This window comes from Falco biarmicus, chromosome 2 (genome assembly GCF_023638135.1).
Source record: "Falco biarmicus isolate bFalBia1 chromosome 2, bFalBia1.pri, whole genome shotgun sequence".
Lineage (NCBI taxonomy): Eukaryota > Metazoa > Chordata > Aves > Falconiformes > Falconidae > Falco > Falco biarmicus.
This window is the reverse complement of record NC_079289.1, coordinates 44,678,331-44,701,873: the sequence shown is the minus strand read 5'-3', so window position 1 is coordinate 44,701,873 and position 23,543 is coordinate 44,678,331. Positions and strand designations below refer to the sequence as shown.

Below are 23,543 nucleotides of genomic sequence, written 5' to 3'. Positions count from 1 at the left end.
GTATTAATATCCCCATTTTATAGGTGAGGAAAATGAGGTTATGCGTAAAGGTCACCCTGTAGGTCTGAAGCAGAGCTGGAAATAGAACTAGAGCCTCCAGGCACTGAAGCCTGTGCTAGACCCGCAAAACACATTACTTTATCTGAGAGGTTCAAAACATGGGCATTCTGGGTATTATTGAATAAGAAGGGATGTAATAAAGGCCATTAGACGTTGTTGTATAGTTTATTGTTGATGCATTTTAAACGTCTTAACATGGTATCTAAAAGTACTTACGTTTTGCTTTGTTTTCCTGGCCAAAAGCATTGATGTTTCTAAGCTGTGTTTGAGGAGGAACTCTTTTTTATTTTTATTTTGCATTTTCACCAGACACCTGCTAATTCATCTAGTCAAGCACAGCAACTGTCATCCTCAAATTTCAATTCCCTTAAGCAGAGAGGGAGGTTTGTATGAGCAAGCAAGGCATTGGCTGTCACTGTATTTGGTGTGCTCCAGTTCCGGTGGTGATAAAGGAAGGGAAGGTTTCTTCACCAGTAGCACTGTTGCTTGATAGACTGCTAGTTACAACACCAGGTCCTGAAATGCTAAGTATTTTTTTCTCAGTTTATGGGACACTTAATAACCCAGAAAAATAAAACAAGCTGTCATGTTTTTGTACTAAATGGCTCTGTCTAATAAATGAAAAGAGGAAGCATGGGGTATTAGCAAATACTTCTAAATATATGACTGGCAGGCAGATACTGTTCTCTGTGATTGATACTGCTTGAACACTTAAAGAATTGATCAAACCATGAAAAGCTTTTATAGCTTTTCCACAATGCATTCCACAGCTTGTGAAGGTAAATATGTTTAATATTACTTGGCTGGCTCTGGAGCTTAAGAATTGAATTAAGAAATTTAATAATATAACATCAACTCATCCTTGTTAAAGGTTTTATTTAAACAGTAATCTGTTAGTTTATTTCAAAAGCCCCATTAGGAAAATCTGATTTGACTGTGATCTGCAGTTTGTCTTATTTACTTCATTCTCAGTCGCAGACACCACACGTACAGCTGCTGATCTGAAAAGAGACATTGGCACATTATACTATCTTCACTCAGCCCATTTCTTTCTTGTTCTATAATAAAGTACCATACAGGCATGCTCTATTCTGAATTTAGGCATCTAACGTGCCTTAATATTGGATGTTTAGCAAAGCAGTCCACTGAAAATAAAAGCTCAAATTCTACGTACCCTTGTTGCAGAGAAGAAAGTGCCTTTGAAGCCTTCCAAAGGGAGATCCTGTGTGCTCAATTTCAGCATCTAAACTTAGCAGACAGGAATTTTCCTCTGAAGATGTGGAAAGGCACCTACTGTTCTGGTGAATAACTGGGCAGCATAGGGGCATGCATAGAAAGACTGCTTCAGCAGTAAAGCGTAGGTCTAAGCTAAGTGCCTAAGTGAGGTAGGCTGGACCTCAGAGTCTAGAAAACTGTCCCACAGAATGTGTTCTTTCTTAAGTGAGCTTGTAAGCTCTTTCTTGTGAATAGTTATACAGTTAACAACAAAAAATAACTTCTTGCATATGCTGGCTGGGAAATACAGCATGGCGCCTCCAAAGGGATGGCAACATCCTTTCCTTCCGTACTGGATTGCCGTTGTGCAGTTTTGCCTTTGTTAAACAAAATACTGAGCCCAGTTTGTAGATGCTGGTGGCAGGTGCAAGACAACAGTTGACCTTTTCCTGGTTGGTTTTCGGACATGTTTGAAGTGATCCTGCATAAGGATTATAAGTGTGTGTGTGTGTATATATATATGTGTGTGTGTGTGTGTGTATGTATTTGCCTCTTGCTACCTAGTCTCCAAGAACAGAAAGGGATTTCAAATACCCTGTGTGGGGTATTTGCTTTGGGTCGGTCCTGTGCAGCCCCTCACACTACGTGTAGGGCTGTGGGGGCTATGGGGAGTTGCCTTGGTGAAGCCTCTGACTTTCTCTGTGTGCTGTCTGTGGGGTTCAGGATTTGTCTTGCCTAGTTAGACATCTACAATGTAGATATCTGCATCTGAGCTAGTTATCTCGCCTCCCTGCATATGGGCTAGATAGCAGTTGGCATGTCCAGGTGGTAATTCTTTTGACCTATTCTAGCTGTCTAATTTAGGGATAGAGGCAGACTCAAGTCCATGAGCACCCATTCCTCTCCATAGACTGCAGGTGGTGTAGACAGCTGCCTGGGACACACGTGTCAGCACTGCAGATCTCTGATGTGAGGTAAGGGTACGGCAATCCACGGGACCTGACTGGGGGACTCGGCATGCCAGAACGTGGGAGTGACAGGACAATACTGAATGCTCCAGCATCTTCCTTTGGTTATGTATCTGCCAGGTGGGGTTAGCAAAGCCGAGGTTTTAAACACAAGCTGAAGGAAATCAACAAGTCAGTGTTTGGGGAGGAACTGTTATTTTAATAAAGCCATTTTTAAGCTTCTTGTCTTAGAAATTACCTTCTGTGGTTCACAGGGCAGTTTGGAATGCCTACATGAAAGCTTTGCTTTTCGTGTCCTCTAAAACTCCAAGCAGCCCGTGTTGTTGCTTTGTGTCAGGTCCACTCTAGCCTTACAAGAAAAGAATTCTTAGCAGTAAAAATTGTGACAATCAGACATTAAGAGCCACATGTTTGGCATTAGTTTTTATTTACGCCAACAGAATGTCATTTGCCTGCATATTTGTAAAATAACCAAGTATGACTATTTTTTCTCAGGGATATTGCCTTCTTGCTGCTAGCGTTATATTGGCTGAGCTTCCAGACTTCTCAGTAGTTCTTTTGGAATGACTTCCTAGTCGTCCTTCACTTCAGCAAACCCAATCAATAATGTAAAGTTACAGATAAACGAAGTCATTAATTCAAGCAGGGTACTTTGCTGAAATTTCTTCATTTGACAGTGCTGCTTTATGGCAGTTGCTATGCCTTACCATTATATAGACTATGAGTAATTTATTAATCTGAGATAATATGCTCTGGCTGATAATAAATATTGCAGCAATATGTAGATTTCAGTGGGCTTTGCATTGTAAGCAGCATTTCATCCTTTTGTAGCATGTTTTACAAACTCATTCTGACATGTAGCTCTCTAACAAAGAGCAGATTTGCCTCTATATGTCTGACACCACTGATGGTTATTACACAGCAAGAATAACATCATATATTTTGGGTCAGAACTCAGATACGCTCTAGAAATCTTTATGAAGCCAAGGGAAGAGAAGGCACTAGTCAAGCCCTAGAAGACCAGTAAAACTTTTTAAGGGCCTCTCTCAAAGGCAACACGTTGTTCCCTCAGCCTGGCAGCCCTTCCATCCCTAGGCAGCCCCGATGCATTGGAGCTCAGGAGCCATCTCCATGTATATAGTGATGCAAACCCTGAACAGGGCATTCATCTTCTTTCCCTGCACACTTGCACAGTAAAATTTGTTATTTTACAGCATGCAGCCCTCTTTCCCTGAACACACACAACATGAGATCTCTTAGTTGCAGAGGCTGAGGGCAGAAGCGGGACAGGCAGAGGGTGATTTTTAGCATGAACTTTTCATCAGTTTATCAGTAAAAATCCAAAGATCCAGGAATTCCTCCTTCTTCATCTAGACTTTTTTCTCCTTATGGGTTGTAGGCAGAGGGAACCCCTTTGACAAAACGATTTTTTCTTTCAAATAATGTCAAGGAAAAGCTGGACTGTGCATATAAATGGATGATGCTTATGGTAGCTTTGGTTTTCTGGCATAATGGAGGGACATAAAATTCAGAGAGGAAATCCTGAATACTTGTAGTTATAGCACCAGTTAATTCTTAGAAATGTGATTTGTCATTTGGATGTGACCATGGTGACCTTTAGCATGAACTCTTCTTTGCACTGAGCTGGGTGCTGCTGAGTGCTTGTATGAAAATGAGATTAGGGGCTTTGACTCTACCCAGTTCTCTTTGGTTATGTGATTGATACTTTGATGCTAATGAGATCATTTTACTTTATTTTTAAATCCTGCTGGCTTTTATTATTGCAATACAGTGGAAGATAGTTTTGGGTGCTGCACTAGCGAAAAAATCCACAGCTGACAGACAGCAGAGCCACAGTATCAATGTATTCTCTTAAATTGGAGTGTATTTTTCAAGCCTGAACTTCTCTCCTTAGATCTTATTTTTTCTCCCTCCTCTTCTTCAATGTAAATCAACTTATGTGGTTGATTTTTATCCCTTTTGAGGTTTATAACTGTGTTCCCATCAGCCATTCACTTTCCACACTGGTTTTGTCCATCTTCCTACTTCAGTTGCAATCGTTACTTCCGTTGTGCTATTCATTACAGGGAACTTTCACCTCAGGTTTTTCTTCTACTTGCAGACAAAATACATTGTCCTGAGTCTCCAAGAAACATAAACGAGGGTGTTTTGGCAGTACTTACGTGAACTTTGCTTCTTTCTCCACTGGCACATGCACCCTCCATGAACAAATGCTCATTTTAAAACTGGCACACAAATGGATGGTGACTTTACAAATGAAGAACTGAGTAGTGCTGGTCCAGAATTTCTCAATAAAGCATTTTTTTCACTGGAGAATGCTAATTGATCTAAAGCAAAATTGTGGGAATACATCGGTATCAATTTTTCTTTTCTCATAAAGATTTCCCATGTCTGGGATGTGTTTTTCCATTGCAGTAAGGCTTTAGAGCACCATTTCTCATGAAGTCCAACAAGGGCAAGTGCAATGTCCTGCACCTGGGTCTTGGCAATCTCAAGCAAAATACAGGCTGGGCGGAGAATGGATTGAAAGCATCCCTGAGGAGAAGGACTTAGAGGTGTTGGTGGGCTGGAAGCTCGACATGACCCATCAATATGTGCTTGCAGCCCAGAAAGCCAACCATGTCCTGGGCTGCATCAAAAGAAGTATGACCAGCAGATTGAGGGAGGTGATTCTCCCCCTCTACTCAGCTTTCATGAGACCCCATCTGGAGTACTGTATTCAGCTCTAGGGCCCCCAGCATAAGGACATGGACTTGTTGGAGCAAGTCCAGAGGAGAGACATGGAGATGATCAGAGGGCTGGAGCACCTCTCCTGTGAGAAAAAGCTGAGAGTATTGGGGTTGTTTAGCCTGGAGAAGCAAAGCCTACAGGGAGACCTTGTAGCAGCCTTCCAGTACCTCAAGGGGGCCTACAAGAAAGGTGGAGAGGGACTTTTTACAAGGGCACGTAGGGATAGGACAAGTGGGAATAGCTTAAAACTGAAAGAGGGTAAATGTAGATTAGACATCAGGAAGAAATTCTTTCCTGTGCGGGTGGTGAGACACTGGCACAGGCTGCCCAGAGAAGCTGTGGCTGCCCCATCCCTGGCAGTGCTCAAGGCCAGGCTGGATGGGGCTTTGAGCAACCTGGTCTGGTGGAAGGTGTCCCTGCCTGTGGCAGGGGGCTTGGAATGAAATGGTCTTGGAGGTCCCTTCCAACCCAAACCATTCTATGATTCTAAGATGGCACAGTTGCTGCCACGCTCCAGGGGGGAAATTGGACCCCACACTCATAAACAGAACTGCCCCTGGGCCTCCCACCTCCCCACAGGCTGTTATATGGTGGGGCTTCTCCTCAGCCTCCTCCAGAGTTACTCTACAAACTGGACTGACTTACTAAACATGAATAGAGAGGTGTGTATGCTGATACTTAAGTGAAATACACTGGTGACATAGAGCCCTGTAAGGCAGGCAGTCATCTGTATTATGATTGATGCTCCCACTGTGTCATTATTTCAGGGATGTTTCTGTTCTAGTTGTGTTTTATTTTTTTGTTGGCAGTCTCAGATAGAAATCCTGCAGCAGAAAAGAAAAGGTTTCTGCAGTGAGAAGTGTTGCTAGGTCAGAAGTCGGCTAATGACCCAAGGGCGGTACTGAACTGGCAGAGGTGTACTGTGTCTCAGCTAGCTTCGGGAACCTCTGGGCAGTACTGGACTTCCCAGTTTAGACATATCCTTGCAGCAAGGTTCCTGTCTCACAATGTAATTTATCCAAAAGTTAGGCTCATATATTTTGGATTTCCTCCATACAGAGATGCACATACTCCTAGGTCTGAGCATCAGTTGTAATCATCTGCTTTTTGGAGGTGTCTGCCTTCCCCAGTCGTTACAAAGAAGCCAGGGCAGATGGCTTAGGGAGAGTGGTTAAACTTAACATTGCTGAAGGTTATATATGAGGAATCCCCCTGTACGTGACTTTCTAAGGCCATGCTGGAATTCTGTGACTCAAGAAGAAATAGAACCAGTACATCTAAACTTTGGGCCTGTGCAGCTAGTAGAGGTGTGATTTGTCCTACCTACATGTAGTTCAGTTACCTTGCTGAAGAAGTGCTGACTTCTTCTACAATGTATTTATATATTGCTTTACAAACTTTCTTCTAGTAGAATTTGAATTCTCTGAGTTCTCTTGTTTATGTATAAAAATGAATGTGCCTAAAGCTGTGCTAAGGACTTCTACTGCTAGAGCTTGAAAGCCATGTATACTTTTGGGAATTGGTCTTTAGGCACTAACTGTGAGCCTTTGGTTTCAACAATCCAAATGGACCTATATTACTCTTAAAAGGTCCTTTTTCTTTTTTCTTCTTTTTTCTTTTTGCATATGTGAGATTTTACAAAAAAAAAAAAAAAAAAAAGTGTAATAACTTGACAGTTGGGCAGTAAAATCAAAGGGTGCCATTCTGTGCATGCACATTGATTCTAGGTTTTTTGGTGTGGAAATTTGCCGGTATATATCCCAGAGTCTTTTGCCAGGATAACAGATTTCCCATCAGCCAGCAATCATTAGGAACAAGGGCCAGGTGGATGGCAACTGTAAATCAAAAGCAGCTTCTATAAAGAAATTGACATCACTGCCTGCTTTGAAAGGGTGGTATTGCTTAAATGGCAGTGTATTAGGAGATAGGGGTAGAGTCAAATTGTTCCCTGAAGAAAGGTAATTTGAAAATAAAAGTGCTTTTAGCTTGGCCTACACAAAATTACGTTTTCCTATCATCTCCCCTGTAACAGTAGAGTTACCATGACTATTGAGTAGATGAATTGAGAGCAAGGACCCATTGCCATTAGGATGTCTCTTCTCTTCAATCACTTTGAAGTGCTAGGCATTGCTTTTCAATACATATTTTACCATTGCTAGGAGTAATTTTCCTTTTAAGAGAAATATTTAAATTAAGTGCATAATAAGCTGGAAGAAGCAAGGAATCCTGGTTCTGTTGAAGTCCAGAGGAGTTTTACCATTAACTTCACTGGGTCTAATGAGTAACCCTGAAACTGTAACAAGTCTGGATGCTGAAAAGAAAAAATAACTCAACACTTAGGCTATTTTGTGGACCAATATGGTGCAGCAAGACAGGTATTTGTAACGTGTGGATTCACAGATACCTTTCTGTATGTCTTTTTCATTACCTCTATCTATCACAAGCAAACTTTCAAAGATGTTTCCCAGCTTCAGTTCGGTGTCCATAGTGAATTGTCTCATATAACTGTCTTCCCAAAAATAGATTGTTTGTTAATTAAGTTAAATTTTAGTCTTAAGAAAGTGCCAGTCATTTCAAGGTAGTTATCAAACTTTGCCATTATTGGAATTTTACATTACTAAACATGTTTACACAAATGTGCTTTGGAATAAAGTGCCTCAAAACAATAGTGTATGATTATAATTCACACAGCAGTTTTTAGCTTTGTAGTGCTTTGCAAACATTAACTAATTAAATTGTACAAGTCCCCAGTATGTTCAAATATTATAATTATCTGCAGGTTAGTGACTTGCTCAAGGCCTTGCAGGAAAGCAGAGAATGCGCTGGGATCAGGAACGTCTCCCTTCTAGTCCCATGCTTAATCCACTACAATGTGTTGCTCCAGAGCGAAGCTTGAGTCATTAGTGGTTAGATATGTGAAATGCATTTTATTGATAGGAAGGCAGGCATTGTGTAATTGCTTGAAAAGCATGACACCGAAGAATGAATTATAAATAACATTATGCATTACTGCTACCCAGTTAGCAGTTTGTACACCTATTTGGCATCTGTTTCCCCAGTGATTCGTTATTCAGTTTTTTTCTGGTTTTTTTCTTCCTAAATGAGCACAGAAAGCAGAGGCAGAGTTGTGAGCATTAAGAAATTCAGAGCTGTAGCAAATACTCATCAGTACAGATTAGATAGCAGAACATTGCCAGAAAAAGCCACAATAAAACTACCTCAGTGAACTGCTACCTTGACTTCTGATAAGAAAAAGAAAGAGCATTGTCCTCTGCTGTCACTTGAGCCAAAATTACTTCTTTTTTCATTATCTAGATCAGATAACTTTTTATCTTTCCTTTTCCATAAGGCAGTTCCTGTGATTTTGTGACAGACAAACATGCAGCACAATTAAATCTTAATAGCAGTGCTTATACTGATTTATGGAAAAATGTTCTTGAGTGTTTAGATCAATACATGCAAAAAACACCAAAAAAAAAGTTATGTAGGTCACAGGTATGTAAACCGCATGCAAAGAAGAACACAATGAAGAGGGGAACACTGTTTAGCAAGGCATGATCGAGTGAGCAAGTGAATACAGGAATCTTAAAGAGAAAACATATTTTCTGCCGTTTTCCGTTTTCCTGCACAATGGGAAAAGATTGTGCTAGGTTTTCCACTTTATTAGTTCAGGCCTCTTTCACTAACAGTGACTCTGCTGCAACCTCATTTCTCACAGCTAGTTCTTTTTAGGCTGGAGATAAAGAGGAATGAAAGGAAGTTCGTGGATGATGGATATGTAAGAGTTTTTTGTGCTGAGCCCATGTGCCAAGGAGGTGTCACTCTCCATGCGTATGTGACTGAGGGCATGAGTGTTACTCTTTTGGACACATCGAGAAAAGGATAATTGGAGCTGAAAGCCACCACATGTATGAAGTTACTCTGTCCAAAATGAAAGGAATTCAAGGCTGAAACAAGGAGTAAAGCAACACGATGGCTCACATAATAATATCTAATCCTGAGGTGTGTCAGAAGTAATGATAGCCACAGGTTTCAGAGTCAAGCCAAGCACCTTCATTGTTATAGCCATGATGATGATGTGTCAAGAACGAAGTTTTGGCTTCGTTTCTATTTATTTACCCTTCTGGGATATACTAAGTTGCCACAGAATACAGTGGGGCAAGGAAATAAAAAAACCTGAGGCAGGAAGAAAGTAAGGAAGAGATCAGGGTGGATCAGAGGAGGCGGCAGTAGCCAAACCACTCTTGCCTAGCATGTGTCACTAAGCTCAGGCAGTGTGGAGCAAGCTGGCAGGTACTGAGGTCAGAGGTTCCCTAAAAAATGCTCATCCTAAATCCTGTCAACAGTATGTGCTCTTAGTGGAAACCTCCAGTGTTGCAAACAGAGCCTGAAAAATTAAGTAACTTGGAAGTGACCAGAAGCTTCCAGCAGGCATGAAAAGAAATACTTGGATTTCTGAATTCATTAAAAGTCAGCGGGAGCCTGTCTTGTCAAAACACCTCCCCCAATTATTTTTATTAAAAATACAATATTTAGCATAGGGATGGGATACTGTGTGATAAAGCAGGGACACAAAATGCTGTCAGACAAGTTGCTTCACAGAGAACTCACCATGGTGTTTATTTTAAGAACTGATAGCCATTGCTATTTCTGTGATCAGTTGCTTATCAGGGCCACAGAGTCAAACCATTCATAAATAAGTTCAGAGGAGGAACTGGAATAATGACTGAAATCTTAGTCATAAAAGTTTCAAAAGCAGAGTAGCAGGATAATGTATAATAAATCATTTGCTGAAAACTCTTTACTCAGCTGAACAGCTTGATTCCCTTTGCACTCAATATTTCCACTTCCAAACTACTTGCTGTCTGTATCACCACATCGTTTCTGAGATTCTTTGCCATTACTAAGGCATAGTCAAATTAAAACGTGTTTTTCCTTTTGCTTCAGAGGACCTACCAAGTACATGCCGTTCTGTAACAGGTACATCCTTGTCAATATACTGCATAGCATAGAGGTACCGCTACGCTCACAACACACGTGAAATACTGCAGGTACCCAGAGTGCAGATGAACCATTACAGCACGGGCACTTTGAGACAAGGTGCAGATTGCCTGCTTTGGGGGAGGTCTGGCAGAGCCATTCTGAGGTTATGAAATAGGTGATTGGCTCCAGCAGTGTTTCAGAGCACCTACACAAGGCATCAACGCTCCCACAGTACAGTCAACACAGAGTTAAATGCTCTGAAGTTCAGTGGGCAAAGCGATCGCCTTCCCAGAGCTGGCTCCACTTACTTGCTAGGTACTAGGATATGAGTCATCTGTGCTGTCTTTTTGGAGCTTGGGCTTCTGACCTGTAGTTGCTCATTAAAATACAGTTTGGGGGGGAAATAAAGCAATAAAGAAAAAGAAAGCCAGCTTACCTGCCCAACTACTCATTGTGAAAATAAAAGATCAAGTACTTTGTTCTCCGCTTACCTATTTCTGCCTGTATTAAAACACAGAGCATGCTGTCCTCTTCCTGCCAGTCCTCAGTCTTGTTAAAAATGCAACAACCAGCAGCAGTGGTGCAGCCACCCACGTCTGGCATAAAAACCTAGTGGTTAGAGCACTGACTCAGGAAGCCAGATACCTACATTTGCCAATTCTGAAACGTAAGGCTAGAATGCAAAAGATATCTAGGAGTGGTCCTACAACATCCTTTTCTTTTTCCTCTTACACTTGTATTTTGGATTGGGAAGTGACTATTACAGATCCCTTTTATGCTGGATCTGAGTTGTCACGTGTGTTTTAGGCATTTTCATAGCACAGATAAGGTTTGAGTCCCAGAGGCAAGGCTTGAGCATTTCTCCCCATGGTTTCTGGATCAGAGCAGAGAGTGGGTGGGAGGCCACAGCTGTTTGAATTTCAGGCCAAACAAGAGTAGAACACAGTAAGTTTTAGGTGTCTGTGAGGTTGGTTGGAGGATGTCTGGGTATCTTTCACTTCAGTGCCTGGATACTGTAGGTTCTAACCAGAGTTTTAGTTGCCTGCTAAATTTCCAACTGACAAAAACTCAGCATGCAAATACTTGTCATCCTCACCAACTGTATTCTTGCCTGCCCTATTGCTTAGCTGTTACAAAGAGGCCTTTATGAAAAGAAGTGTAGAAAATTTAGCATGATGCCTTCCTTCTGGGCCGTTTGTATCAGCTGTAGAAATAAGTATTTTTCCAATAAGACACAGACATGATTATAAATTAATTGACAAGGGAGACAACAGTCAATGTTATGGTGTCCAGTTGCCATTTTTTCAGTGCATATTGATTTCAGTTGAGGGTTCATGGGCTAGGGGAGATTTTGTCCCAGTGCCCTTTGGTTAGGTACTGTCACAACTGTGAGATAAAATCTGTACCTCATGATACCATGGGACAAGTTGTCTGAGGTATGTTACTGAAAAAGGAAGGGACTGTACACGGAGAGTGGAAAATGAGGATGGAAAAAAGACGTCAGGCTGCGATAGAGCTAGTAACTTTGGCTTTGAAAATTGTGTACATCATTTTATCATCTTGATAGCATATTTCTGTTCCTATCAGAAATTCAATGTTTAACAAATGGCAAAATCAAGCAAACAGTAAAGATGACCAGTGTCTACTATACACTTGAAGCAAGGAAATGTGAGAGCTTCAAAAGTTGCAGTGCAAAATCTTGGGAGAAAATAGATTATTTGTAAGTTTCCAAGGGCCAGTGGAAAGTTCAATTATATAAATAAAGAAAAGTTGCTTTGAAAATTTCCTTTTCACTTTTAGCAATTAATATGCCAACATGGCCATTTTAATTGAGCATTTTAAGGGTTTCAAAATGTATCCAGTGCAAATGCATTCAAGTGGTAGTGTGCTAGAACATTTTTGTGATTCATGTTGTTATTCTAATATTTTTGCTAGTTTCTTGGGCGTTGGCCTCAGACTAATTTCATGCTACACTGAGTGGTCTAAACCAGAGGGAGAAGGACTGAAGGGAGTTATTCATGGACTTGGCTTTCTACAGGTTTTTCTTTTTTTTTTTTTTTTTTTCCCTAACATGATGGAACTGTTTCCAGAAGCCAGCTGTATGGTGCTTCTTGTTTAAGCACATGCAGTAGATCAGAATTTGTCAGTGAAAAGGATCATTCCATTTAGTCCAAATCCCAACATAGGAGTTTATACAGCTATGATACCTTACATTTGTGTTGTTCAGTGTTCCAAATAGTGTTGTAGAAGGTTACCTATTTTCCCTGGAGTCTGTTTTAAGTAAAAAGCATTAAAGGCTAGGTTTTTCAGTGATGTGTTGGGAACAGTATTACTTAAGTAGCAGAATTCTGGGAACAAATGTTTGCTCCAGCCTCTCTTTCCTCTTTGTGCAATGTCTGCCTGCTCTAGAATCACATAAATTTTTACCTCTTGGTCACTGATTATTTTTTAATAAGAAAATATGATCCACCGTGATCCAAAATTACCACTAAGTGACACCTGGGCCCTTAAGCTTTGACTCTGCTGCCATGCAAATTAATGGCAGGGCTCCTAATGACTTGCTTAGCATTAGTTGGACCTCTACAGAGCAATTTCACTTTAAGAAGGACTTTTAAGCAAATGGGAAAATCCTAAAGTCCCTTCCGCACTGAGGTCATGTGCTTACTTTGCAGTAAGTGTTCCTCAAGCTTGTCTAAGTCCCCTGCAATTGTTTGGGGTAACTTAAAATTCCTAATTGTCTGTGTTCAATTTCCAGAGAGAGCATGTGGGGCTGTGCCAGGTCAGCTGTTAACCCTTTTCGTTTTTTCAACTCCAGGTATGAAGCATTTTATTGTGTATTATATAATGTTCTGTTTTATTGACAAAGTCTAGTAGCAGTGCTTTTCAGTTTTCTTTCCCTCTTTATGTCATGGCTGGGTGGTATGCGAGCTAGGCAAGGTCCAAAGCTGATTTTTACTATTGCTTTTTATATTTTGGGGCTGAGAGGGTGGTGGTGTCCATCATGGGAAAACTGCAATTTTTTTTTCCAAATCCCAATGACTAAAATATGAGAATAGAAGAAAAAATATCCTGTCTGGCGTTTGATAATGCAGTTTAAAATATCCCAAAATAGTCTACTGAAATTGAGTAACAAAGTTAATGTGAATCAACATAGCTTATATTATAATGAGTCATTGCCAGTTACCATGAGACAGTCAACAAGCAAAGCTGTAAAATGTAGGAATAGGTCTTTGCAAACATCCCCTTGCTTTTTTTTTTTTCCCCAAGGAAGCAAAAATTTTAAAACCTTACTGTGTAATGCACCTAGCAGATGCCCCGCTTTAGAGTGCAGACTTGATATACAAATCCATTGTGGGAGTGACTGCAAGGACTATTGTGATGCCATAAGGTGCCTTGGGTTCATCTCCTTGCCCAAGTAGAAATGATGGCACATGATGGAAAGGATGTACCAACGCTGATAGGATCCCTGGTTTTTTTTGGAGTCATTGCTGTTGGTTTATTGGGTTTTAAAGTAGCGTGCAATGAATTGTCCACTCTGTGTGCTTGCTTGCTTGCTTGCTTGACCTCCCCCCTTCTTTTGATTGTTTTGTGGGCCCCTAAAAAGATTCCTTTGGAGTCAGAAGTATAAACCCATCAGTTCACTGCTTTACCTAGTTAGTAGTAATCCCTGGGCCCTCTGTCTGTGGAGTACAGAAGGAAAAACAACTTCGCACATTTGATATAAGCAAATAAGTTGCAGAATAAATCTAAATCTTCACATTTATAGGTAGAGCTAAGCTTCATAATACAATTAAGAAGACAGCATGTTTAAGAGCAATTGCACTCTCAAATCGATAATGAGAAGTCAAATACAGAAACTATTCCTCAAATCTACTCTGAGCTCCAATTTGCACTTAATTGCATTACAGCTGGTATGTTCATATTAAAAATTTGCAAGACCTTATTACTCATATATTTTCAAAGTAGTGGCAGCAGCAATTTCTCTGTTAAAACAAAATGCAAAGTTTTTAAGGTTTCCTTGGGTATGAAATTGAGATGGTATGTGTATTTTCAAAAAATCCTTCAAATTTTCTTTGAACTCATGGAAATTATCAGTGCAACTTCAGAAATTATTCTGAATAGCCTACTGGTCTCCCAAAATGTTGTGTTTCTAAAATTTCTATTTCAGATAAAATTTTGAATGCATGCTCCTTTAACTGTAATTAACAATAATATTCTATGTAGTCACCAATTATATTAGCTTTTCTTCTACAGGAAGCATTTTCAAGAAGAAGCCTTATGTTGTCAATTTTTTGCTCTTTTTTTAATGTCATCAGTATTTTTCTCAAAAGTTTGCTCATGTAGAGTTTACACATACCATAATAATGAATATAAGATCCTACTAATGAGGCCCCCCTGAACAACATGCATGGTAAGATACAGATGAGGATGGCATAAGTCATCTCATGTACCAATTCTAAACCACTGAAAGTTTGTTGGCTCTGACTGGAGTGAGATGAGAATAAAGGACCAAATTGTTGAAGAAAGTCACATCTGTCAGACTTTGTTTAGGCCATGTGGACCTGTCTGTAGAGTGAAAGGTGGAAATGAGAGCAGTGAGATGAATATTTAAGTCAGTGTGGCATTTAAAAATATGAATTTTTATGGTGCACTTAAAATGGCTCACACTGCTAGTAGTATTCCTCACAGCTGGTCTTGTTTCTTGGAGTACAGCACTATTGAAGTTTAGGAACAGTAACTGCGTGTCAGAAGTTAATTCTGCTACAAATAAATACATCTGTGTGAGTGTATATATTTCATATGAATGAAATATCATGCCCGCCCACTTTGGTTTGGTTTTTTTTTTTTTTTTCAATTTTGTATTACTACAGTTATCTTTCTCCTCTAGATTTCAAGTTATTCTTCCATAGTATTACACTCATGATTATGGTATTCTAGTTATGAAAATACAGGAATATTCTTAGATATTTGATTTTCTTTGTGGTGGTGGAGAACAGAATGGATCACAAAGCCTTGAAGAAATATTTTTTGTAGGCTCCTTTCCATTTTTTTGTATTGGGCTCATTGTAAGTTTTACTCAAAACTGTTTCTACACAAATGGTATGCATCTTCTGACCTCCGTGGATGGCCACAGGCTGGGAGTGTTGCTCCAGTTCATTCATACATATCTAACTGTTCCTGTAAAACGTTGAGAATTTTGTCCATACTGCATCCTCTGATCCAGGAGTGTCCTGATGCACCATTTCACTGGTGACAAAGTGACACTATATGTGAGTTTCAGATATTGGTGGGCTCAATATCCCTCTTGGTTCTTGGTGTCTCACAAACAGTACTGCTTTTGCTCTTGTATAATTTACCCCTATTCTTCTTTTTGACACCTCATTCCACAGGCTCAGCCAGATGGGAGATGTTTGGCAGCTGGAGAACCCAGATGCCAAATTCTGGAATATAGCTTTCCAGCACTGGCATGTGAGTTCATAGCTGGCTTCTTGGCTTGCACCTCTGCTAGCTTCTTGGCTAGCTATCTAGCTGGCAGCTGGAGCACTGCCTCTGGGGCTATGTTAGGGTCAAGCTGCTATGGAGTTGGATGACTTTCCCGATCTGAATTATCCTGCCAGACACCATTTTCACCTTAGTTTGCTTTGACTCTCCACTATTCAAAGATGGACGTTTGCACTGCTCTGTTTTATTCCCGCCATTTGTAAGACTAACGTGAAGTAGTAGTTCTCATTTGTCACCAGTTCAAGAAGAAAATAAGCATTGCAGAGTACATGGTTTCATTTGTTAGGATCCCCTTTCAGTTAGGAGGAATGTAAGGCCCAAGTCTGTACTTGCAATTTATCTCCAGGACCAAACTGTAACTACAGAGCACAGGCTTTAAGAAAGTGTATTTCTTATGTGTAAACTTTGCTTGCTTTCAACTGTGAGTGAATCTATCGTTTGTTGAACGGAATAAAAGTACACATTTTGGGAGACTTTGAATCATTTTAAAGAAAAAGAATAAGGAATAATGATGATGATAATAAATAGAATGTTACTGGTAATAATTAAGAACACTGCCAGAAGAAAATGCTTGATCTTCCCTTTGCCTGATTTGCAATGTCCTCATTACATACTTTAGTTTTACCTCAGGTTTTTTGTTGATTTTTTTTTTTTTTTCATAAATGAGGTAATGAAAAATTAATGCACCTAGGATAGCCAAAGCATTTGAAGTAATTCCCTAATCTACGTCTTTTCCTCTGTGCAGCTCAGTGCATAAACATTTTCAGTGGGAAGAACTGCAAAATCAGGAGGTCACTGAGACTTCGGATACTTAGAGTAAAGTACAGATTAGTTATACCTGCTATGAAGTTTTCATTCCCTCACTCAGCTGTAGTGAGAGTATCTTGTGCTACACTGGAGACAGTGGTATCTCTATTACACACTCACAGAACTCTTTAAACACTTCAACAAATAGCAGTTGTGCCTCACTTGGACACAAATTTCTACCTGTATGTTAAGGTTAAGCTTTGCAGGGTGATCTGACCTCTGAGGACAAGTACCTGAATTCCACATTGTAGTCACTGGAGAGAATTGTATGTTTCAGGAGCAACCAAAAAGGAGACGCTACTGATCTAGTTTAGGTGTATACTCTGCTGCCGGCCTAGGGAACATAACTACTTCCATGGAAATAAAGCCCAGTTACATTAGATAAATCATTATTGACTATATAGGGAACCAGTATGGAATAAACCATCCATTTCACTTGGAGATAGTCCACATAGCCCTTTCTGGATGATAATGGAGCAGAGGTGATTCTTTTGAAAAACAAACTGGCAGCAGCAACAGCAGTATTTCCACCTTTGCAGGAGAGCTTTGTTACCTAGTTTGTCAACAAAGTGGTAACCTGAAAGAGGTTTAGGTTCTCAGCACAAGCATCACGGGGTTGTTTTAATCATTGGGATCCCTGACGCAGGCCTAATCAGAGGAGATACTTGGGGAGCAGTGGAGTCTTTCATCTACCTTCTTGCTGAACTTGAGCCGTCATATAGACAGGAGCACAGAAGTCACCGGCTGGGAAGAAGAAAGGGTAAGAAGAGCCTGAATCCTACCTGGCCATGGACAGGAGTGGGACTGTAGGCTCCATTCCGTGGAGCCTAGATTAGGCCTACCTGGAGAAACATTAGGCCAGAAACAGCCACGGATACTGAAACAGTTCTCCTCTCAGAACTGAGTGTGCAGATTTCTAGTATGGAGCCAGAATCCCCCTTTACTGCCCAACCTTTTAGCCTCACGGTTCTTGCATTCCTGGTTGCAGAGAGGCCTCATGTGCAGAAGACCCCAAGTCCTTATAGCTGAGTTATTCCTGGGGTAATGGCAATGCTGAATCAACCTTCTGTCTGAGAAGGACCTACAAGTGAAGTCTCTCCTTCCCTGGGTGAATTACCTGACTGCAGGGCCACAATACACCACCTTGCCAGTGCCACCCATCATCAATACTTTGCCTGCCTTTTGGGGCTTCTTCGCAAGACATAGGCAAAGTTCAGGACCTTGTCCTGTCTGTAGGTGAAAAACAGGCAGGTGCCAGAATGAGTAGGTGTGAACATGTGCCTTGTGGTTGGCACTCAAAGAAGCTCCGGCTTAACAGTGAAGACCTCATGAGTTTAGAGACATGCTGGCTAGGACTGTTAATGAGCCAGTGGGTGGGAATGCAGTCATGGACCTAGGAAGGCTTTTGGGTGCCTGCCTCCCAAGTCAGGGCTTCAACCTGCTGGTTTCCACACTTCTCCATGAATTAAACTTTCCAAACTAGATTTTCTCCTTTCAAATGAGGAAGCTTTCAGTGTTTTTTAATGTAGTAGAATTAAAGATATTATTCCATTATCTGGAGTATGCCTTTTCCCTGTTTACCTGTTTCTACCCTTTTGCCTATCAAAGGATGGGTCTGGCTGGCCTGGAATTTTGCAGCTCAGTCACAATTTCTGCCCCATTAAAGAGATTCTTGTCACTTTCCATATCCCAATGACTCTGGAAATCGTATATGAGGTAGAGCAAATTTTCTTCCTATTTTTTAAAAAAGGAGCTCTGATTGTTGTCCCTTGTGCATTCTTTTCAAGCTGAGAAACAGTGTGTGGTGTTAAAAAGGAAAATGAACAACTGCAAAGATGTTTCTCCCTTCCCTTGCACCTTTAGTATATTCTGTAACCCAGTTACTGTAGTGGCTTTTAAAATTTTAAAATTTGCATACTGTCAAGAGGTTGCAGTAAAGTGTTCCTCATGGGCCAATGTGACTGCGAGGGATGGAAAAAGATTACAGAGCAAACAGAAAATCCCTGGTTTTGTTTATCAACACCTTTTTTCACCTAATGGCCAATACCTGGAGAGAGAATCTGTCCACTTCAGTGAAAGACTAGCTTAGAGTTTGCTGATTCCCAAGGCAAAAATAAGGCATAGTTTCCAACTTGCAAGCTATTCAGTGTGTGTGATGAGCTGAAGTAATTTGTGGATTTGTATGTTGCATTTTGACATGATTAAATGTTTTAAGTTTATTGATTTCATGCTGGGGATTAATGATGCTGAATGAAAAAGCATCAAAGAATAAGATGTGTTTACATGCCTGAGTAAAATACCTTTAAAAAAGAGCCAGAGTACCTGTTATTGGATAGGAATGAGAGAAGAGCAGCATAGGACCAATCATGCATTCTGCATCAAAAGGAAAATGAATTAACTTCTTTAGGCATAGAAAGAAGAAAAGCAAAGATTTGATAAAGATTGACTGTACCTTTCTGAATGCTTAACACTTGTGTTTGACTTGTTATTTTGGAAGAGGGGATTAAAGAGGTTTCATTATCAGTTACCGCAGATCTGTTCTGCTGAATCAATCAAAGCATGATGCTTAGCTGCTTGGGATTAATGAAATGATCTTTTAACTGGAGAACTTGTTGGTAACAGCATGTTAATAAAGTACAAGACCCAAAGATACTCAGTGCGACTGTGGATGTGGCATACGGTAAAGATGGTATTTGCCGCTTCTTTTATGCATAATACTTTTGGATCTGTTTGCCATAGCATATGAACTCAAAAACATATTGTTGTCCCAAAAAATGTTGATAGTTCTAACTGGTTTCTGTCTGCTTTCTGCAAATGTTCCTACTGGCTGTCTAGATTCATGGGTCATATCTGGATTTGCAGTTAGGTGTCATATTCTGTTTACCAAGATAATAGTAGATGGAGATGGAAAAGTCCTATTTGCTCGTTAAATCCGTCCTGTTGAAAGCACAACATAGGCTCTTCCAATAGTATTAAACTATTAGTACCCCTGATGTTAGCCAGAATGCTAGGGAGAGAATTTATTTGTGCTATATCTGTGGGGAAGGATGCCTTAATGATCAAGTTAGCATGTGAAATACCTGATGCACATGAAATACTCCCTACTGAGCTAGGGAGAAGTTTAAACGTGCATTCTAGTACAGCTGAGTAAATACCTGATGAGACCAGCTCATGCACACGTTTGCTTTTTCTCTGCTGATGCTCTGATCCAGATTAGCATATGTGAGATGAATTCAGCAGTCTGATACACACTGCAATTTATTTGTCTCAGAAGGGGTTGAATGATTATCCTGGGTTTGGGGCAGCAGAGAGGGATGGGTTGACAATGTAAGGTTATTTTTTACCTCGACTTGCACTGCTTAATACAAGACCCGAAGCTCTTAGTTACGGAACAAAGTGTCTGAGCATTAACCGAGCTTGTGCAAACCCAAGAGAAGAGTAATGACTGTTCCTCACAAGCTTCCTGCCTCCATGCAGGTGCAGGAATCAGGAGGGCCTGAATAATTCATAAGGTGCAAATTAGCCCCAGCTTGCTCCCACTGCTCGAATTTTGCTTCTGGTTACCTACCTAGTTGCTAGAAAGAGCAGAAATAAAGGAAGCTTAGGAAACTAGGGAGGGCAAGGCAAAAAGTGTTGCAGTTTGAAGGCCAGAGTCACCAAGACTGGTGAATACTGGGTGTGTTTGAAGGCTTGGTGCTTGTTGAGGAATTGGACTGTGCATTGATTATTAATGACATGTTTTCTTAGGAAGAAGTAAGCTCTGGGGTCCCATTCCATTGCTCTTGGACAGGGAAAAAACTTCCTTTTAAGAATTAGGTTTTTCCCACTATTATTGTTACTGTTTCTAAAAATTACTGGTTAAAAACACCAAACCTTACAAGCTCATTTAAAGCCTGGTAAGCTCTTTGAGAGTACGCATTTATGGTGTCATGGAAGTCAAGGGTCCAGAGGAATTTAATGAGAAGTTTTGGATGTTAGGATGGTTACTGCTTCCAGTAAACATGGATGCCAAGAGTTTGTATGAAACTAGTTACATCTGGAAATGCAGTGTGTAATTAGCTTGTATTTTTATCATTTAAAAGACAGCATTCCTCTCTTTTAAATACTGTTAGTGATGGCTATGTTTTCTGTTGGATTACTTAGCTGCTCTTCTGCCCGGAAGAACAAAGTGAGAGGCAAGTGGTGCTTAATCCTTCTGCTGTACAACATTGCAGCTCACCCAAATATCAAGTAAAAGGTTTTGCTGAGCACTGTTGTTATGGGAGAACACAGATCTCTGAACAGTTTGTGTGTCACCACACAGTACAGAGAGGAGCCAGTCTGAAAAAGGCAGATTCTTTCTGCCACCTGCCTGAATAGGCCTTTGATATCTCTCATGTGGGAGATGGAAACATCCGACATCCGCAGCAGGAGCAGGAACAAGGTAGTTAGTTCTCCCTGTTGGCAGGTGTTCATATAGAGAAAAAAACTCGTAATGTTTTCGCTGTGCTGAATAGGAAGAAAAGAACAGCAGGAAAAAAAGCTTTGTATTAGTGGTTCTGAGGGTTTTCTGTATTGTTTTGGGGTTTTTTTTTCCAACATATACCCCTTGTTTCTCCATTCCCTTCTACCCCACCCCCTATTGGCTCCTGCATGCAGCAGCTAGGTCATGTTGCCATCATCTGTTTTTGTATTTCCCTCATTTGGGTGGCTGGAATAGGAGCTGGCTCATTTCTAGCTGATTCTGTCATTTCCGCTAGGCCCCAGCTTGGGCGAGAGCCAAGACCAACAGGTGATCCTTGTAGCTGCAAAACAGCAGGAAGGAGGCTGTGCATGTAGGAGACAGCGCACCAGAGGGGCTGCCTGGCCCCGCTCCATCTTTCTGTATAATTAACGCACCCCTCCCCAACCCCCCATACTGAGCAGAAAATCTGTGCAGAACAGCTCAGCTGTGGCAACTGTCGTAGGGAAAATGTTAATAGAGTCCTGGAAGGATGTCAGCTGTGCGAGCGCTGAGGTGTGCTCTGTCTTGGAGAGAAACCGTGGTTGGTCCTGTATAGGAACAGGGGCAACACTGTATTCACTGCTGAAAAGTAATACACACTCTGTCAGCCGTTGTAGGAAAATAAGCATTTCAATAAATTTCAGTGTTATGCTCATGGGCTTTCTTATTTGTATAGGAACTGGTTTGGAATGAGGTGATAATTCAGTTAAGCTTTTCTCTACAAGAAGTAGCTTGTGAAGCCAACGTGGAAATAACTTGGGCAGAGTTAGCTCAGGTCAGGAAGGGCCATCTCGAGCTGTAGAGCTGGGGGCAGCCGGTGCAGGAGCCACGCAGGCTCTGCATGCTCTGGGTGTCTGCGCTAGGAAGGCATGACTGTGCGGGGCTTTGTGGGGGTAATTTTTAGAACACATGAAAAACTTCCAGGAATCCTCAAGACAGCCTCAAAGAACTGGGTTTTTTTTCAGAGGAAACCCCTAAAGGATCTTTTTGTTTTTAATGAAAACAAAGTTATATTTAGGACATGACAATGGCTTAAGAAAACCAGTTTCAAAAGCTCCAAGGCTTGGGTTAACCCCTTGGCATATACCATAATGTGAGATGCTGTTGTCCCTGGAAACCCTAACTGCATGTTTGTATTTGTGAGGCCGGCTGATGTTTTGTGGTAGACACTTGGTAGCCTTAATCCTCTGCAAGATAGATAATAATCTCAACTTCTTTCTGCTCGGTACCCATGGAAGCCAAATTGCTTCTCCTTCCTGTGGAGTCTGTGCTAGTGGTTTGGAAGCTGAAGATTCTATATAGTCAAGGTATACATTTTCTGTGTGCACTTCTGTAGAGAGCTGGGCTCGCTCTCAATGCGTCACAGCACATCTCCGCAGCAAAGGCAGGCTGCCGGGAGAAATGAACTGGGAAGCCTTGATCCGGCTCCGCCAGTGGAAATGAAGTATTGCAGCTCATCTGCCCAACTGCAAGCATTCACCCTGCCTGACTGTTCCTGCTATATGCACACAGCTATAAACACAAACAGCAATGAGAGTAAACTCAGTTATGAAACATTAACATATTTTGTAACGCTTCTAGCAGCTAGCCGTCTGCAATCCTTTTAATGAAGCCAGCAATCATTTCTCTGCTCATTGTTCTATAGTTTGTCAGCCATCTGAAGGGGGAGGAAGTGCCCTAGCAGGGACACATTGCATCTCAGGGCTATGACATGTGTGTGGAAACCTAAAGGTGATCCAAAATCCAAACTGGCAGCAGATTGTTCATGAATACACACTTCCCTTGGACATGTCTCCCCATGCTAAATGCTGCACTGATAAACACTAGTGTCTCAATTATTTTTTTTTCCTTGTGCCCCTTGCTTTCTCAGTGTTGGTTTACTGCCTTTGCCCCCTTCCAAAACCTCTGGTATATGAGGGTATTAGCAGGGAGTGAGGTGTTTCCATCAAAACGTTCTGTTTTTTTCACCTCTTTTCTCCGTATCTTGTGAAACTGTCCTAATCCCTAAACCCATTTGCAGTGGGTCCTGGACAAATCTGAATAGTCCCTCCGGCAGGCTCTGCTGTCCCTCTTGCTTCTTCTTGGGTTAAGGGGCTAGTGGGAATGATTTCTTTCTCAGCTGCTCACCTCTGGCTGTAGTGCCCTCTGTAAACCCCCACAGGCACGGCAGGATGAAGTAGAAGCATTTATCTGTAGGGTGGTCAGGGAGCCCAGTGACTCCCTTTCATCAGGAGGCAGCAGTACCAGCTGGGGAGGCTGGAGAGCAAGCAGGAATGCTTCCCACTGGCATTTGGCTCAGTGTGGTCCGGTCTGGGCAAAAGCACTCTGAAGAATATTGCAGGCAGGAGAAAAGCATCCTTGGGCGGCCCCCAGAAAGTCAACTTTTCCAGTGCATTTGGCAGGCAGCCTGGAGCAGATCCATTCCTTAGGCCAGCCCTGTGAAGGACTACCCATCGCGATTCTCCCTCCTGCTGCAGCACATACCTTACTATTATTAACAGTCTGGAGGCGCCAACAGCGTGCTTTGTTCTGCATGGTATGCGGTTGCCCAGAGAGCAGGGAACTGTGTGGCAATTGTTTTTGTACTGGTAGATGGATTTGGTAACAAGTGCTGTAGTTTTTCCTGGTCTTTTTTTTTTTTTAATGCACCTTCCTCTTTTCTGCGCCACCCCCAGCCCCGCACTCTGTCCCAAATGAAATCAGCAGGTGAAGGATGCTGTAATCCCTCTGGCAGAGGAGTGGGAAGTGCTGTCAGGACGCGGAGTTGCATGGGA

The 23,543-nt window shown here is 41.4% G+C and overlaps 1 protein-coding gene across 8 annotated transcripts in view; it reads left to right on the top strand.

Annotated features, from left to right (window-relative positions):
- The window catches only part of KLF12 (KLF transcription factor 12), a 249,805-nt gene that overhangs the window by 175,657 nt on the left and 50,605 nt on the right, over positions 1-23,543 (top strand). For 7 of the 8 annotated variants that reach the window (XM_056329628.1, XM_056329626.1, XM_056329625.1 and 4 more), the window contains one exon: positions 12,733-12,792. The exons of the other annotated variant lie outside the window; for it this stretch is intronic. In XM_056329628.1, coding sequence (XP_056185603.1) covers positions 12,733-12,792 — 60 coding nt within the window. The remainder of the gene's footprint in view (positions 1-12,732; positions 12,793-23,543) is intronic. 8 annotated transcript variants of the gene reach the window in all.